Below are 16,786 nucleotides of genomic sequence, written 5' to 3' on the forward strand. Positions count from 1 at the left end.
TTTATCATTTCTGGTTTATTTGTCAAATTATAAGCAATACATTAATTTTGTTTTACTTCTAGTGTTGCATATTGTTCATTTATTTCGGTTGCATGTTTTCATTTGCCGTTCTATTCCCTGTCGCAATTCGATCTGCGTGTTGTCAATTTTCGCGAATTTTCTTTTTTTTGGCAATTTTCCATGTTCAGGACCCTGGGCTTATACCTGAATAAATACGGTAATATCTATTTACCAAGTTTCATTGAAATGTGATTAGAACAAAAAAACTATGAATTATTATTAGAGAATTAATATGAACAAATTTCAACCCAAAATTAATCAGGCCTGTCTATTGTTCTAGAGCATTTATGTACCAATTTTTATTCAAATGTGATGATCAGTAATTGAGATATCAGTGTTAATTAATTATTTTAATTAGGTGATTAATAAGCATAAATGTTTACCAAAAACTAATTGGGTCCCTGCATAGTCCTAGGTTCATTGAAATGTGATGATGAATACTCTATAAAAGTTTCATTAAAATCCAATCAGTGGTTCTTTATATATCAGTGAAACATTAATGGCAAAATTAAATAATTATGTAAATTAGGTAATTAATATCCACAATTATTTACCCTAAAACTAATCAGGTTTCTGCATAGTCCTAGAGGTTCTATGTAGCAAGTTGAAATATGATGATCAATACTTCAGTTATCAGGTGAAAAGCTGAAAATTAACTATCAGGTCTGTGCAGTGTCATATGACATCTATGTACCAAGTTTCATTGAAATGTGATGATTACTACTTGAAATATCAAAAGCTGAAAATTAATTAATTATGCAAATTAGGTAATTAATATGTACTGATATTACCCTAACAACTATCAGGTCTGTGCAGTGTCATATGACATCTATGTACCAAGTTTCATTGAAATGTGATGATTACTACTTGAAATATCAAAAGCTGAAAATTAATTAATTATGCAAATTAGGTAATTAATATGTACTGATATTACCCTAACAACTATCAGGTCTGTGTAGTGTCCTATGATATCTATGTACCAAGTTTTATTGAAATGTGATGATTAGTACTTGAGATATCAGTGGAAAAACCAAAAATTGATTAATCATTATGCAAATTAGGTAATTAATATTGCACAGATTTTTACCCAAAACTAATCAAATCGGTGCATTAGTTCAGAGCATCTATGTGCCAAGTTTCATCAAAAATCAATGTATGGTTCTTGAGATATCAGTGGAACAGACACACACACAGACACAGACAGACACACTAACTGCAAAGACTCCCTTTTTGTGCTTCGCACACGGAAGTCGATAAAATGCCAGACACCAAATTAATAGCACAAAATAATTTCACATTATTGATAACCCATAACAGGATAGCCTACTCTAAACGTGTGAAGATTAACAAAATGTCTTGTAAGAGGCGTAAAAAATACTCAGGTCAATGAAAATATACATTTAACAAGCCGTGCATGGCACAGTCCCCGTTAGTTATCAAATTTGAGATATATAGTTATGTTTATAGTAATATAGCTGGAATATAACCATGTCAGGAATATGATTTTTTTAATATTAAAATGATTGACATTTGTATCTGATCCTCAAACAAGTACTTGTCCATATTGAGAGATATTGCTCTGGAACAGCATTCAAAATCAGCCATTTTGAATACATGCATATATATATATAACATGATGTATAACGAATATATAAAATTTGAATATAATCAGTCAAAGTATTTAAGAGATATGGCTCTAGAAGCCCAATCATTAAAACAAAATGGCCGCCAGTCAGCTATTTTGAATCCAATCTGAAAATAAAATGACATGCATCAGGAACCTGTAATGTCTAACATGTGTTATAAGTTTGAACAAAATCCATCCTTAAATGCAAGAAATGCTTGATATTCGAGGATTTTTTTAGCACAAAAATAGCACACTTTGAAAAAGATCATCAAACCAATATATCCGTATATCTGTGACATGATGTATAATGAATATTAAAAATTTGAACATAATCAGACAAAACAAGTCAGACATATGGGTCTGGAAACCCATTCATTAAAACAAAATGGCCGCCAGACAGCCATTTTGAATCTGATCTGAAAAATAAAATGACGTGCATCAGGAACCCGTAATGTCTAATGTATGTACCAAGTTTGAACGAAATCCATCCATAAATGCCAGAAATGCTTGATATTTGATGATTTTTTAGTACAAAAATGACAACCATTCGGCCATTTTGAATAGGATCGTCAAACTAATATATCTATGACATGATGTTTAATGAATATTTAAAATTTGAACATAATCAGTCAAAACAATATATTGGAGATATGGCACGAGAACCACATTGATTAATACAAAATGGCCACCAGTCGGCCATTTTGAATGTTATCTGAAAAACAACATTATTTGCATCAAGGTCCCATAATGTCTAATGTATATACCAAGTTTGAGCAAAATCCATCTGTAAACAGCCGAGAAATGGTTGCTTTTTATCATTTTTTTGCACAAAAATGGCTGCCTTTCGGCCATCTTGAATCAGACCGTAAAACAAAATGATGTGCATCAAGGTCCTATAATGTCCAACGTATATACAAGGTTTGAACAAAATCCATCTGTAACAACCGGGAAATGATCGATTTTGATGATTTTTAGCACAAAAATGGCCGCCATTCGGCCATCTTGAATCAGATCATGAAACAAATTGACGTGCATATGTATGATGTATATGTGAAGTTTGATTGTGATTGGTCCAGGCATTTCTAAGATACAGGTCCGGACGCACGCACAGACGCACGCACACACGGAGGTCAAAACATAAGTCCCCGTTTTCGGACTGCGTCCAAACGGGGACTAACAAAGGCTTCTTTGCAACAATGCTGTTAGAAACATTTGATTATTATACCTTAAATAGAGTCTCAGTAAGAGACGATAAACCAATTTCTTTGCACTCCAACGAAAGATTGACCATTTACATACATTGTGGGGAAAACTTGAACTGCAAATGTGCGAAAGAACACTACTGAAGGGCTGATTCAGTGAAAATAAAATCCAGTGAATATACTTTTTTTCCTATATTTTACATTCAACTTGTCAAAAATCAGTACCGTTAAAGTCCTATTATAAACCGCGGTTTATATTACAATGTATCAATTTAAAAATTGGGATCAAAAGCTCAAGTTCGGGGTGCGGTTAAGGGTTTCTATTACGTACATACTGCAATCACTAAATGGGCGTGGTCATTTTTTGTCCACAACACATGCACAAAACAAACAAAACACCGTACAATCTCTTGAATAGGCGTCGGGGAAGAGTGAAAGGCCTTATTTTGGTTCTAAAATAGGCGTTACGAAATGTTGAATCAAAGAAAGCTTAGAAAGAACTCCCATGTGCTGAGAGTATTGGAGACACATTAAATATAATTCGAAGTTACTTAGCTGAAAACTAATTATGCAAATCAGAAAATTAATATGACCAGATTTGAGTGTAAAACTAATGAGGTCTGCGCAATGTAACAGAAAATCTATGTCTCCAAGTTTAATTGAAATGTGATTAGAACCAAAAAATTATGAATTATTATGCTTATTAGGGAATTAATATGAACAGATTTTTACCCCCAACTAATTAGGTTTGTACATTGTCCTAGAGCATCTTTGTACTAAGTTTCATTGAAATGGAATAATTAGTACCGTGAAAACTCCAAAATTTCGACCCCTCTAAAAATTCGACCGCCTATTTGTTTGCCGGGTTTCGGTGTTTTATTTACCTCCAAATTTTCGACTCCACTAAAAATTGCCGACTCATTCTTATTCGAAAATTGCGACCAGTTTTAGTTTTCCCCCAAACGAAAAAAAAACCGATGTGAGCGTTCAAACGGGACCTTCCTCGAAGGCATGAATCCGAGTTTCTGATTGACTGAGAGATTTTTATTTTATTGGTAACGAAAATATATTCTAAATAAACGAAGTTTCAAATAAAAACGAACATAAAAATCTCGGCATGCTGCGTTTCTGAATTGTTGATTATTACTGTACTCAGTAGTGATTATAATAATATACACAAAATAAATTTGTTGAATGGTTATGAAATACAAATAAAAGTCAACTTAGTTTCATCGTAAGCGAATGATTCCGGTCTCGTATAAACGTTTGATGCTGTAGGATATCCGCCATGTTCTCTTAGGTCAAATAGGTCAAATCGCTAATTAACCAATCAAAAAGCTGGATGATGCCAACGTGTTCAAATTACCATAGCTTATTTAAATATGTTAATGTTATTGAACGCAATGTGGAAGAGATTGATGTTGTAGTACGATATTTTGGCTTGGATTTTGATGCGAAAACGGCATGATTTTTTTTAAATAAAAAAATTAGTTGTTTTTAAAAAATAAACTGGTCATCTGAAGAATAATTTAACATTGTTCACAGTGATAACAGCTCATTCTCGAAACGAAGCTTACCCGCTCACGCTAGTCACGATAAAAATCATACACGTGTACTCTTGAATAGACAGACGTCAATGACTACGGTAAAACTTACTCTATTTTAGCCGGCAGGATTGATTGAAATGTCCGAAAAATGACGCCAAAATACACCTTAAAAGTCCCATTTTATTTTCTTAAATCCCATTTTATTTTTTAATCCAAGGGCGAATTTACGGCAGAATTTGGTCCCTCAAATAAGGGACACGTGAGCTTTGATTCTAACCGGATACATTGCACTGGGTCGGGGAGATAGTTTACTAAACTTCCATGTATCTTTTGTCCAATGGGTACCTGTACTTCGAACATTCGCAAGTTTTCCGAGGTAGTGCGAGACAGCTTTGTCTTTTGACCTATTAGTTTTGTGCTGACCTCTTCTCCGCGTCTTGATGTTTTGTTTTGCTTGTCATAATACTCACTGATTGATGACTTTGTTTAGATTTTGAGTTACAACTCGGCCACGACCTTTGCTTTTACCGTGAAACATGAGGAAGTTTACGTCAATTGACGGACATTGCATTTTTTAAAAACTAATGAAGCACACTGTCTATCATCCCAATTTTTTCATTTGCTGATTTCTATTCTGAAAAATTCGACCGTCCAAAAATGCACCTTAATTTTGACTCTAAAAACACGTCACATTTCTAACACCAATTATTTAAAACCGGTCGAAATTTTGGAGTTTTTACGGTACTTTAGATATCAGTGTGAAAGCTTATAATTGGTTAATTATGCAAATTAGGTAATTAATATGTACAGATTTTAACCCACAATTATTCAGGTCTGTCTATTGTCCTACAGCATCCATGTACATTCATTGATATGTGATGTTTAGTACCTGAGATATCAGTGTGAAAGTTGGTTAATTATGCAAATTAGGTGATTAATATGCACAAATATTTACTGGAAACTAATTGGGTCTGCATAATTCTAGATTCATTGAAATGTGATGATTAGTACTTTAGATATCAGTAGAAAAGCTGAAAATTAATTATGCAAATTAGGTAATTAATATGCACAATTATTTACCCTAAAACTAATCAGGTCTCTGCATAGTCCTAAAGGATCTATGTACCAAGTTTCATTGAAATGAGATGATTAGTACTTGAAATACCTGTGGAAAAGCTGAAAATTAACTAATTATGCAAATTAGGTGATTAATATGCACAAATATTTATCGAAAACAATCAATCTCTGCATAGTCCTTGAGTATGTAAGTACCAAGTTTCATTGAAATGTAATGCTAACTACTTATATCAAATGCTGAAAATTAATTAATTATGCAAATTAGGTAATTAATATGTACTGATATTACCATAAAAACTATCAGGTCTGTGCAGTGTCGTATGACATCTATGTACCAAGTTTCATTGAAATGTGATGATTAGTACTCGAGATATCAGTGAAAAAAACGAAAATTGACTAATCATTATGCAAATTAGGTAATTAGTATCCACGGATTATTACCAAAAACTAATCAAAACCTAGCATTAGTTCAGAGCATCTATGTACCAAGTTTTATCAAAATCCAATGAGTGGTTGTTTAGATATCAGTGGAACAGTCATGGAACCACTAAAAAAAATAGCTAATTATCATGCAAATTAGGTAATTAATATGCACAGATTTTTACCAAAAATTAATCAAATCTGCGCATATGTTCAGAGCATCTATGTACCAAGTTTCATCAAAATCCAATGAGTGGTTCTTTAGATATCAGTGGAACAGTCATAGAACAGCTAAAAATTAGCTAATTATCATGCAAATTAGGTAATTAACGAGCATGGATTTTTACCAAAACCTAATCAAATCTGCGCATTGGCCCAGAGCATCTATGCACCAAGTTTCATCAAAAACCGATGTATGGTTCTTGAGATAGCAGTGGAACAGTCGGACACACATACACACACACATACACACATACACACATACACACATACACACATACACACATACACACATACAGACACACTAACTGCAAAGACTCCCATTTTGTGCTTCGCACATGGGAGTCAAAAATTACAGTCAATCAAAAAAAAATTCTACATGATACAAAAAATACTCAGTATTTTTAATGTAATATGCATTTATTTTTTTAATTTTCTTGGTAACGAAAAGTATATTCTAACAGAAGTTTCAAATAAAAACACGAATGCACTGCTTAGTAGCAAATGATCACATAACGGTAGCTCGATCCGGCCATGCTGCTGGTCACAAGTGAATAACTTACTTGTTTTCGAAGTGTTGATATTGGTGATTATTATTTAGTAGTGATTACAATAACGCACGAAAAATAAATTCGTTGAATTGTTATAAAATGCAAGTAAAATTCAACTTAGTTTCCCCGTAAGCGAATGATTTCAGTCACATGTAAACAGCCGATACGATATCCGCCATGCTTTTGAATGCTCACGTGACGTATTATTGACCGGATAGGTCAAGTCGCTAATTAACCAATCAAAATGCTGGATGGTGCCCACGTGTCTAAATTACATAGCTCATTTAAATATGTTAATGACAGTTCAGCGACCTCATGGTGAACGCAACACGGAAGAGATTTACCGATAATGTAGTGCGTAGAGGTCGCCGCCAGAACAAAAGCAGTTTCATTGCCTGTCTGACATCTTATCACCGCTGAACAATAAATAGGTGTGAATATTTTTAGGCGTGTTGTCGAAACAAATGAATAGGATTAGGAACAATGCCGTTTTGGAACAGCTGGTTGAAACAATGAAGTCAGTCACGGTCTTGTTGAATTGGGGGTGTGGTTAGTAATAGGTAATTTTCAAGTTTTCAATTTTTGTTAAGAACTCTTTAACCCCGAAGCCGGAATTGGGGGTGCGGTTACTATTACGTATGCGGTTTATATTAGGACTTTAACGGTAAAATCTTCTCAGCGAAAATAAATGAAGCATGAATTCATTCCCCTATAACATTTCAAATTTCCAATAAAGAAACAATGAAAATAAAAAAAAGAAACAAAGTTAAATTCAGGGCTGCTTCTGGAACTAATAATATTATTTCTGATATTCTTTTTAAAACTTACATCAAAGTCAATACAGTTCCATCAAGAAATAAACCCAGATACTAATTATTCTAATTAACTATGAATATATTTTCAATAACACTTATAAAATTTTGAAATTGTTCTAAGTATATGACTGTTTCATGTAAATCTGAGCTATGGTTCTTGTAATATCAATGAAACAAGAATTCCATTCATATGCAAATTTTCCTAATTAATTAATATGACTGCTGAGTTTCATCTGATTCTGATCACTTATTCTCTGGATATCATGTTTACAAATTTGCTGCACAGCCAGCCAGATGGACAGACAAACGAACAGCCCACAACATTAGCTTCCATTGACTATCCATGAGATCTAAAAGTAGAAGCACTACTTATACATGGGAGCCCTGTAATCGGTTTTCAATCAAAGATTCAAATAATTATCAATTAGTCAAACAGAAGCAGAACCATTTGGCATCTAGCAATGTGGAACACATTCATGGATACTGAAACAAAAATAAAAACTTTTTGTCTCTCACCTTTGTAATCAAGCAACATTTGTAAGATTTCCAGATCGCCGTTATTTGCCGCTTCATGTAAACCACTCCACTGGTAGAGCCCAATGTCGTTTGGGTTGTCGCCGTCTTTCAAACACTTCAACACCAATTTTGTATCCCCATAGCGAACTGCTTCATGGAGCTTAGTGTCGTATAAATCCATGTCGTCTTTAGTGCTACATTGCTTCTGAAAAACAAATAAATACATTGTGAGTTACTGACAACAAAGAGCACTTGAAAGAGACGCGTGTGTACATAGCCATGGTCAATAAACTCACCCCATTCTCTGATATCCCAGCATGCAACTATATTGCCATTTCTCAAGGACAACCCCGATCTCTTTAACCCTTTCACCACCAGTTCATCGCAAATGCACAAAATAGTTCCCTTTATAGTCTGCACTTTTCTTCAGCCAATTTTTTTGAGTAAAAACTGAAAATTGACTCAAATTGGCTTCAGAATTAGGATTTATTTCCAGAAATATTGGAGAATAAAGAAAAAAGTGCAGAAAAATTTGGATGAGAAAGTCTGCTGCACTATTAAATGTAATTCAGTAAAGCATGTCTGTGTAATCACATGCTACTTAAACAAATATAATCACATTTGTTGGCAAATTTCGTCAGTCAAAAAAATTTAATTCTATTGCAGTATTTCATTGGTAAACCAGGGAAATGCTAGACTTAAACAAAATATCTCAAATTATTTTCAAATTATTTACATTTTCTTTATTATTGTTATTTACATTACGTGTATTATGTTGCACTTGAAGTCAATATTTTAATATTTTATTATAATATTTTCATCTTCATCTACTAATGCCCTCATAATAGAGAGTGGCAAATTGAAAGAAAAGAGGAAAAGAGCACCCATGTACTGAAGGTAGCGGTGGCATGTAGTACAAATATAGAATATTTCAAATTAATTACAGATTTATAATTTCTATTGACATATATATCCCACCCTTTGAGAACAAATACTATTTGAAGAGGATAACAAATAATAGATATCTGAAAATATCTATAAATTGGTTGTAGTTTATGCAAATTAGGTATTTAGTATGCTAAAAATTTGGCCGTAAACTAAACGTGTGTAGCTTACCCCAGATCACGAATGAATCAGATTTCATTGAAATATGATAGGTTATTGAAATATCAGAAAAATGCCCAATTTTTGCAAATTAGGTAATGAATATTTTATATGCATGGCATTTCAAAACCTTAAAGTAATCAGGTCTGTCGATTATTCAAAAGCACATGTGTTTCATTTCAATTAGAGTAGAGGTACTAGAAACATCTGTAAGATATTACATTGAAATCAGATTCTTGCTTTGTGAGATATACATGTACTAGTTTGAAAGCTTAAAACAGCAAATTATTATGCAAATTATGTAATAATTAATATGCACAGATTTAAACAAAAAACTATTCAGGTCTGTGCATTGTCCCACAGCATCAATGTACCAAGATCCATTGAAATCCGACAAGTGGTTTTTGAGGTATCGGTGGAACAGACATAGCAAACACATGTACAAACACACGTACAAACACACAGACAGGGTAACTGCAAAAATTCCCATTGTGTGCTTCAAACACGAGAGTCAAAAATGGTTTACAATAATGCTTCTAGATATGTCCATGAATTAGTTAAAGCAGGGGTGTCGTCACCTGCGCATGCGTCAGATCATGTAATGGCCATAGTGCGTCATTGTTTACAAACAAGCGTCTACCCATCATGAGCCTTTGTGTTTTTAGCGTATGTTGTTATCATCATTTGGGACTAAATTCCCACACGTACGCAGGTGACGACCATCCCGCTTTATCATGAGCCTTTGTGTTTTTAGCGTATGTTGTTATCATCATTTGGGACTAAATTCACACACGTACGCAGGTGACGACCATCCCGCTTTAAATGATCCAGGCAAAATATTAAGATTCTCAGTTGACCAATGAGAATCACTTATGTGGTAAATGTTACCGTACTATGGGTACAACAAATCAAAAGGTGATATTTGAAATCCATTTTATACCTTCCTGGCGATGACTATTCCTTAATTAAAACATTTGTACTTATTAAAACATGATTAATTTGCAAATAAATAAATATATGTTATTCACAGCTTATATTATTCATTACATATGGCCAGTATGTTCCAGAAATGCAAGTTATTCACCCTAGGTATAAATACAAATTTATTACAGTTATTTAAGTGTTTTATTCTTTCTAATGAAATGTTTACAGACATATTTAACTAGAACTGTCTGTGTCTGTTTATGACAAAAACACCGTAAAGTTGAAAGACCTTTTTAACTGTATTTACTGTAGTATGACACCATAAACATTATTTCCAACAATAAAAAACTTTAGGGTTTGCTGGTAGATGTATGAATGGTTTTTAACACATTGGGAATTGCACAGGTTTACTCTGAATGTTTAGAGCAGCATACAATTCTATAGATTTTATATAAATCAGTAAAAAAAATACTTTCAAAGTGAAGCTAATTCTAATTCTAAAGCTGTTATTTGAATGAAATGGGCAATCATATGCTTCATATTGCTCATTGCAAAGTGTTTGAAGGTTTAATAACCTTTTCACCACCAATAATCCTGTTTATACTCACTTTCCTTCAGAAGCTAGGGACAAAATTGCCAAATTTTGTGAGTAAAAACTGAAAATTGACTGTAGGGAATTTGGGTTGGAAAGTCTTATGCTGAAAAGGTTAAAAACGTATATTTTAATTACATGAAATCAGTATTTTTGTGTGACATCACAATGAGAAGAAAGCAATGGTGAAAGTCAGTTAGTTTATATGGTTAGATAAATAACATTAACTACCGTACACGACCGCGTTAGCGCCCAGGGGCCTCAACTCAGAAAATCACGATTTTTTAGGGGTGGGCGCTTACCCGAGCACCCCCCTCGAAAAAGAGTGCAAATGAAAAATTTGATTCATCAAGTGATAGATTACGTCTTTGGGGGAAATCAAATTACGAAATTAGTTGAGTCGTCATTGATTTTCACAATGAAGAAACAGAAATGATCACAACAAACATGCACATTTTATTAAAATATTAATTACGTACCACCAGAATTTACGAAATTAAAAACATTTGAGTCTGTTGGAACACAGTCGAAGTCAAAATTGTCATATTATCTCCACTGACGAAGGTGTTGGATCGTACGCTAACTCTCGATGAAAATCACTTTCCCCCATGATGCATTTGCAGATTTCACCTGCAGCGGCGTCCTTTGACCTAATGGGTCAAGCTGGTTATTAACCAATCACAATGCTGTGTTGTACTGACGCAATTCTTCGGAAATTCCCGAAGACGTTCCGGTAACGCAATGCGGAAGTGAATTATCGATGTCGAGGTACGATCTGTTGGAATTGATTTCAGCAAATAAACGACATAGTTTTTCCAAAAAACTAGTAACTACTCATTTTTCAGAGGTAAACTGTATATGACATGAAATATTTACCGCATTTTACTTGTATTAACAGGTTTTTGTCGAAGCGTAGTTTACGCACGGTTACCGTGTTCTACGCATTCACAACATGTTCACAACGGTCGATAACCACGCTGTATCATATAAAAAACGATTACCAAGATTCGTTACGCAAGACCAAGTTTTAAATTAGTTGCATTTTGAAGGGGTGGGCGCTTTGCCGAATGTGACCCCAAATATAAAAATTGCGCAAAAGTGGGGGGTGGGCGCTTGCTCGGGATGGGCGCTAACGCGGCCGAGTACGGTAATTATGTTTAGACCCCCCCCCCCAAAAAAAATGTGTGGTTCCAATAACATGCACTTCAAGGTAAGATTTTAATTTTTATTTCCTTCATTGCACATTATTCATTTTAAGCTAGCTAAAGAAATGATGTTTACAGTAAAGTCTTCCATATTTGGACCAAAATACTATAAAATATTTTATTTTAGCTGGAATTTAGTTTTTGCTGAAAAGATTTTTTGGGCATTTTGTATGTAATTTATTTTCATTGAATTTTGATGAGTTGAATGTAAAATATAGAAAAAAAGGTATATTTGCTGGATTTTATTTTCACTGAATCAGTGACGATTTCTTCAGTGAAAATGAATTCCATGCGATAAATAAAGTATTTTACAGTACCGTATATCTATATTGGTTTGTATTAAAAATGGCAAAACGCATCATAACTTTAATGTTTACGTTTCAGTTTTTGTCTTTTGAATTTGAGAATAGGTTAATATGAAATATTGTTCACGATTAAAATCACATTTTCACAATATCATGAATCAAAGCATTACCACAACAAATCCAGTCTCTCTCAACATGGCCCTCTCGGCAGCAGTTTGTGACATGTTGATTAATAACCTCAAAACAAAATACTCTAGTAGGATTAAAAACAGTTCACTCTTATTTATTATGTGACTCACTTGACAGATCGTATACTTAGGTGCTGACATGTTGACATAAAACCCTTCAAAATAAAATATTATCATATAACCTATAGATCCTATGATAATATTAGTAAAAAAGTGCAAATACCATGGGGCTCGGAAAGAGTTCCTTTTGTACCACCCATCCCTAATCATAACTCTAACTCTCACCCCAAGCCCAATTCAATTGTGTATGTCCACTTTAGATCAATATGGGTGTATACAATTAAATAGGAGAGCACTGGAGAATAGATTAAGAGTTGGGGTTAGGGGATACAAAAGAAACTTTTTCCGGTGCGTCTCAATACAGAGGCTCAGCTCTCTGTTTGGAATGACAAAAGACTGCTCTACATACATCCATTTTGAATGTTGTTAAAAAAATTATACTGTCAGAATATTATTAATTTTGTTTACACAGATTTAATTTTTTTATTATTACTATTGTGTTATATTACATCAAATACACTAGAAATTACATTTTAGTATTTTCCAGTGTCTTTAATTGCGTTCACGCACAGCTCCTTAGCACGGGCTAAGAGGTCAAATTCCTTAGCCCGTGCTAAGAAAACGTGTGTACGGGTTAAATCTGATCCGAATTTAAGATGCGGCCTAGACCCTTAGCACGGGCTAACGAAGTGTGCGCGAACGCTTAGCCCAGGGCTAAGCGCCCATTGCAGCGACCTTTGGGTGTAGACAAAATAAATATGGTTCGCTGTCTACGACATGCATTAATAAAACTCTGTATTCTGATATGTCGTTGTATACTGTTTCTGTGCATTCAAATAAGTTGAGTCCGTCTTCTCTCGCGTTCCTGTGCATGTCGCTTCAAAACGAAACATGTCAGCAGCAGAAATAGAACCTCGCGCGTATCGTCCATTTTTTGTTCATAAATAGCGGCTTGCCAAAGGTCACCGACTGATGGCACCCCTTAGCCCGTGTTAACAACTGGCCCTCCCTGTGCGTGGACGCAATTTGGTCGAGTCGAAATGCAAATATGTTAGATAAGCCTAAATCAGCTCAAATCTTAGCCCGTACTTCGTGTAACGTGAACACAATTATTGATTACATTTTGTATTTGCTATATTGTGATTACATTGTGTCCAATTCTAGTGTTTTGCATTAATCAAAGAAGTTTGTGTACTGAATCGATTAACAAGCTATTTCCGGGTTTAGGTTACGCATCTACTGTAAAATATTTTATTTTTAGCTGGAATTAATTTTCGCTGAAAAGGCTTTTTGAGTGTTTTGTATGGAATTTATGATTTTTGATGAGTTGAAAGTGAAATATAGGAAAAAGTATATAGGTTGGATTTCGAGCAGAGTATTTTACAGTACTCAGACTGGTTGGTAATAACACATTTAATACTACTAGAAGCCTTGCTATACTATAAAACCATTTAATTTTACTATTTTTTTGTATTGAGCAATTTCACTAGGTTTTGACAACATAGGTGTTAGATCCGTGGTACATCGTGGCCATTCCAGGATGTAAACTCGTTCTTACAATTAAATAAATACAACATTAGTATATTAGGCCCATTTTATTTGATATTTCAACTGTGTGCATGCGACGCAAAACTTAACATATTGCCAAATATTTTATATTTCAATTATTTCCATGGGATAGCAAATTTAGTATTTTTTGGCAAATTTTTAATTCATTATCAGTATCAGTGTGTTTAAATTTCCGCGAATTAGCATTATGGCATTTTACGTCTGTCAAATAACGGCCAAATAAATACGTAGAATCATTAATTACTAAGGACCTGGCGTAGAATTGGAAATTACTCCAAATAAACAAATATCTATTTTGGGAACAGGATAATAGTATATTTGGTTATTGATGAAATATTAGGGTGCCACCAGACGGTCTGGCTCTGGTAAGTGCGTCGTGTTTCTCAAATGAAATCGACGCTGATTGTGCACTAAGAAAGCCGCACATCCCGCCATTGGATGGTGGCACATCGTGTATGTGGTGTTTACAAAGGACCCAATAATAAAATGATTGGTTGCCCAACTGTGGGCGTGTCTTTTATTTCTGTGCTAAATGTTAAAAACCAAAGTCTCGCCATTTATTTTTCATGGTTATTCGATAATGGTCGTCTGCACCAAGATCGCGAGTTCTAAGTTTGGTTTACTATGTTGGTCGCTCGACAACATATTCACCACCTCTCTCTCGGTACCGACGCCCAACTCGGTGTCCTGGGGAGGAAATCTACTCACCACGCCACGCCACCTCAATACCTCTCCTTCCCGGAAACATGCTTTCCAATACAAGACTGATTCCTCTATTAGTTCGGCCATTTAAAATCATATTCTGGAGAGATTTTTATCAATTAAATGGTTGGCTTCCGTTGCTTCTCCGTATCATTCAGAAAATGGCAGCGCAAAAAACGCGCAAATTTATTTTACAGCCACTTTACAGCAGTTTTCACACAGACATCAGTTAATTCCGTTACCCAATGGCTGAAGCAATTTCACATCGACCAGACAAGCCCAAAACAGATGACGAGATTTGACAGGATCGGCCAATGCGCATGCATATAAAACAGCTGGTACTAATATCCTAATTTCCTAATAACTTATTTTGCACTCGTACAATACAAAATACATATTTGATTAGGTTGGTTGGCCATCAAGTACCATCCTATGGCACCCAATTCATATATCACCAATACCATAGTACAGAGTTATGTTAACAACGAGTCAAAAATAAGACTAATATACTAAATTTTCATTTAATTAAATTGTAAGGATGAGATTATATTGTGAAATGGCCATGATGTACCACGGATCGTGTTAGCAGAGAAACAATGAGTTCTATTGCTTTTCACATGTAGATTTTACTTAGGGCGAAAATCGCGAATTAAATACTAGTAAACATTTGATGTTTACACTCACAGTACATGTATGTCATGATTTGTTTGTTTGTTTCAAAACAGGAAGTTGGATACTCAAGTCAATAAGTGACATGCATAGTTGCATCGTCTTCCCGCGAAGTAGTAACTAGCAGTAGTAACCCGACATCAAATTCGAATGAGTGCAATCGCACACACCCATAAAATCAAATCACTACAGCGGTAACTTTCCCTTTAAAGTAAAGCTTCAAATCTTGACGCAGCGATCTTTACTCATATGACCAATCACGACGTCTCTTTAAATTTTGCAAACCAACAACGACAAAAGAAACATAAACAATGCTCAAACCGATAGAATTTCTAAAAACGCTCTTACCTTTGACTGTTTATAAATTGTAGAAACATGTTTGATCATAGGTGGTTGTCCCGTTGCGCTCTTCGTTTCCACTGGACGCCATTTTGAGTGTTTGGAATTGTGGGAAATAGAGACATTCAAACTCAGCTTTTTGTTTCCCCGGTGTATCAGAAACTAGACGTACGTGAGATTGTAAGGCATTAAACCTGGAAAGATCCAAGTATCAAGTAGAAGTCAGACATAAATATGAATATCAAAATGTTTCAGCAAATATTGTGCTTTGTGGTGAATATTTTTTTCAATGATGGATTTTTTTTAATAATCTCCACATTTGTATTTGTTTGCTGTATTTTCATCATGATTAGTTTTGTTTTTTTCAAGTTTGAACCTGCATCTTACCCGGATTGCAAAGACAAGTTTTTTTTGTTTTCTTTTTTTATACTCTTTCTTTTGTTAAACAAACAGATTCGTGTGAATGGCTTCTCGATAGCAATGCAATGTGGGAAAACAATGGCGGCTACTGTGTTTTAGATGTACATTTCAAGGGGTTCGAAAACCGACGAGAACTGTGCCGAATTCCGCGTTTTGCGTAATCTAATCTTTACACTCATCGTTGGATATACACCACCTGTATCTGATGCCAACATTCATTCTGATGGGCTTTAGAACGATTATTTTATTAGCTGCAAAATTATGGAGTTTTCTATGTTACCTTCTCCGGAAAAACATTAGAACGGTAAGGGGCATGGTTATTACTTTTTCGCCCTATCGAATTACTTTTAAAATACCTCGTGCCAACTTGATTTGGTCAAAGACCGTTGCTGGCAAATGTGTCTGCAATCGTTGTACGTGTTTATAGTAGAATTCAGCACTACACTGCATATTTTTAGCTGCCTTAAACATTGACACAACCTGAAAGTAGTTTTTTTTTGTGATCAAGGGGTTGGTCGATCCACAGCCCGTTCCTTTACCCCCATGTGTTCGTCATGTGTACCCATTGCCCTGCCCACTTGATCAAAACAAAGACGTGTCAGACGGTTCTTGTGTTACGCATCGCTCATTCGTTTTTTAAAACTAACAATGATTTGTCACTGCTTTGTCGCGTTT

General features: G+C 34.6%; 2 protein-coding genes across 2 annotated transcripts in view; one reads left to right on the forward strand and one right to left on the reverse strand.

Annotated features, from left to right (window-relative positions):
• LOC102800566 (uncharacterized) overlaps window positions 1-15,798 on the reverse strand; it is a 35,114-nt gene extending 19,316 nt beyond the window's left edge. The window contains exons 1-2 of the mRNA XM_006811967.3: window positions 15,701-15,798; window positions 8,035-8,239 (exon numbers count right to left, since the gene is read on the reverse strand). Of these exons, the coding sequence (XP_006812030.2) occupies window positions 8,035-8,239; window positions 15,701-15,739 (244 nt within the window). The 5' untranslated portion in view covers window positions 15,740-15,798. The remainder of the gene's footprint in view (window positions 1-8,034; window positions 8,240-15,700) is intronic.
• Window positions 15,799-16,191: 393 nt separating this feature from the next.
• dullard (dullard homolog) overlaps window positions 16,192-16,786 on the forward strand; it is a 30,349-nt gene continuing 29,754 nt past the window's right edge. Inside the window, 1 exon segment of the mRNA NM_001164948.1 lies at window positions 16,192-16,415. Within this exon segment, the coding sequence (NP_001158420.1) occupies window positions 16,317-16,415 (99 nt within the window). The 5' untranslated portion in view covers window positions 16,192-16,316.

This window comes from Saccoglossus kowalevskii, chromosome 15, assembly GCF_978046115.1.
Source record: "Saccoglossus kowalevskii chromosome 15, keSacKowa6.1, whole genome shotgun sequence".
In the NCBI taxonomy this organism is placed as follows: Eukaryota; Metazoa; Hemichordata; class Enteropneusta; family Harrimaniidae; genus Saccoglossus; species Saccoglossus kowalevskii.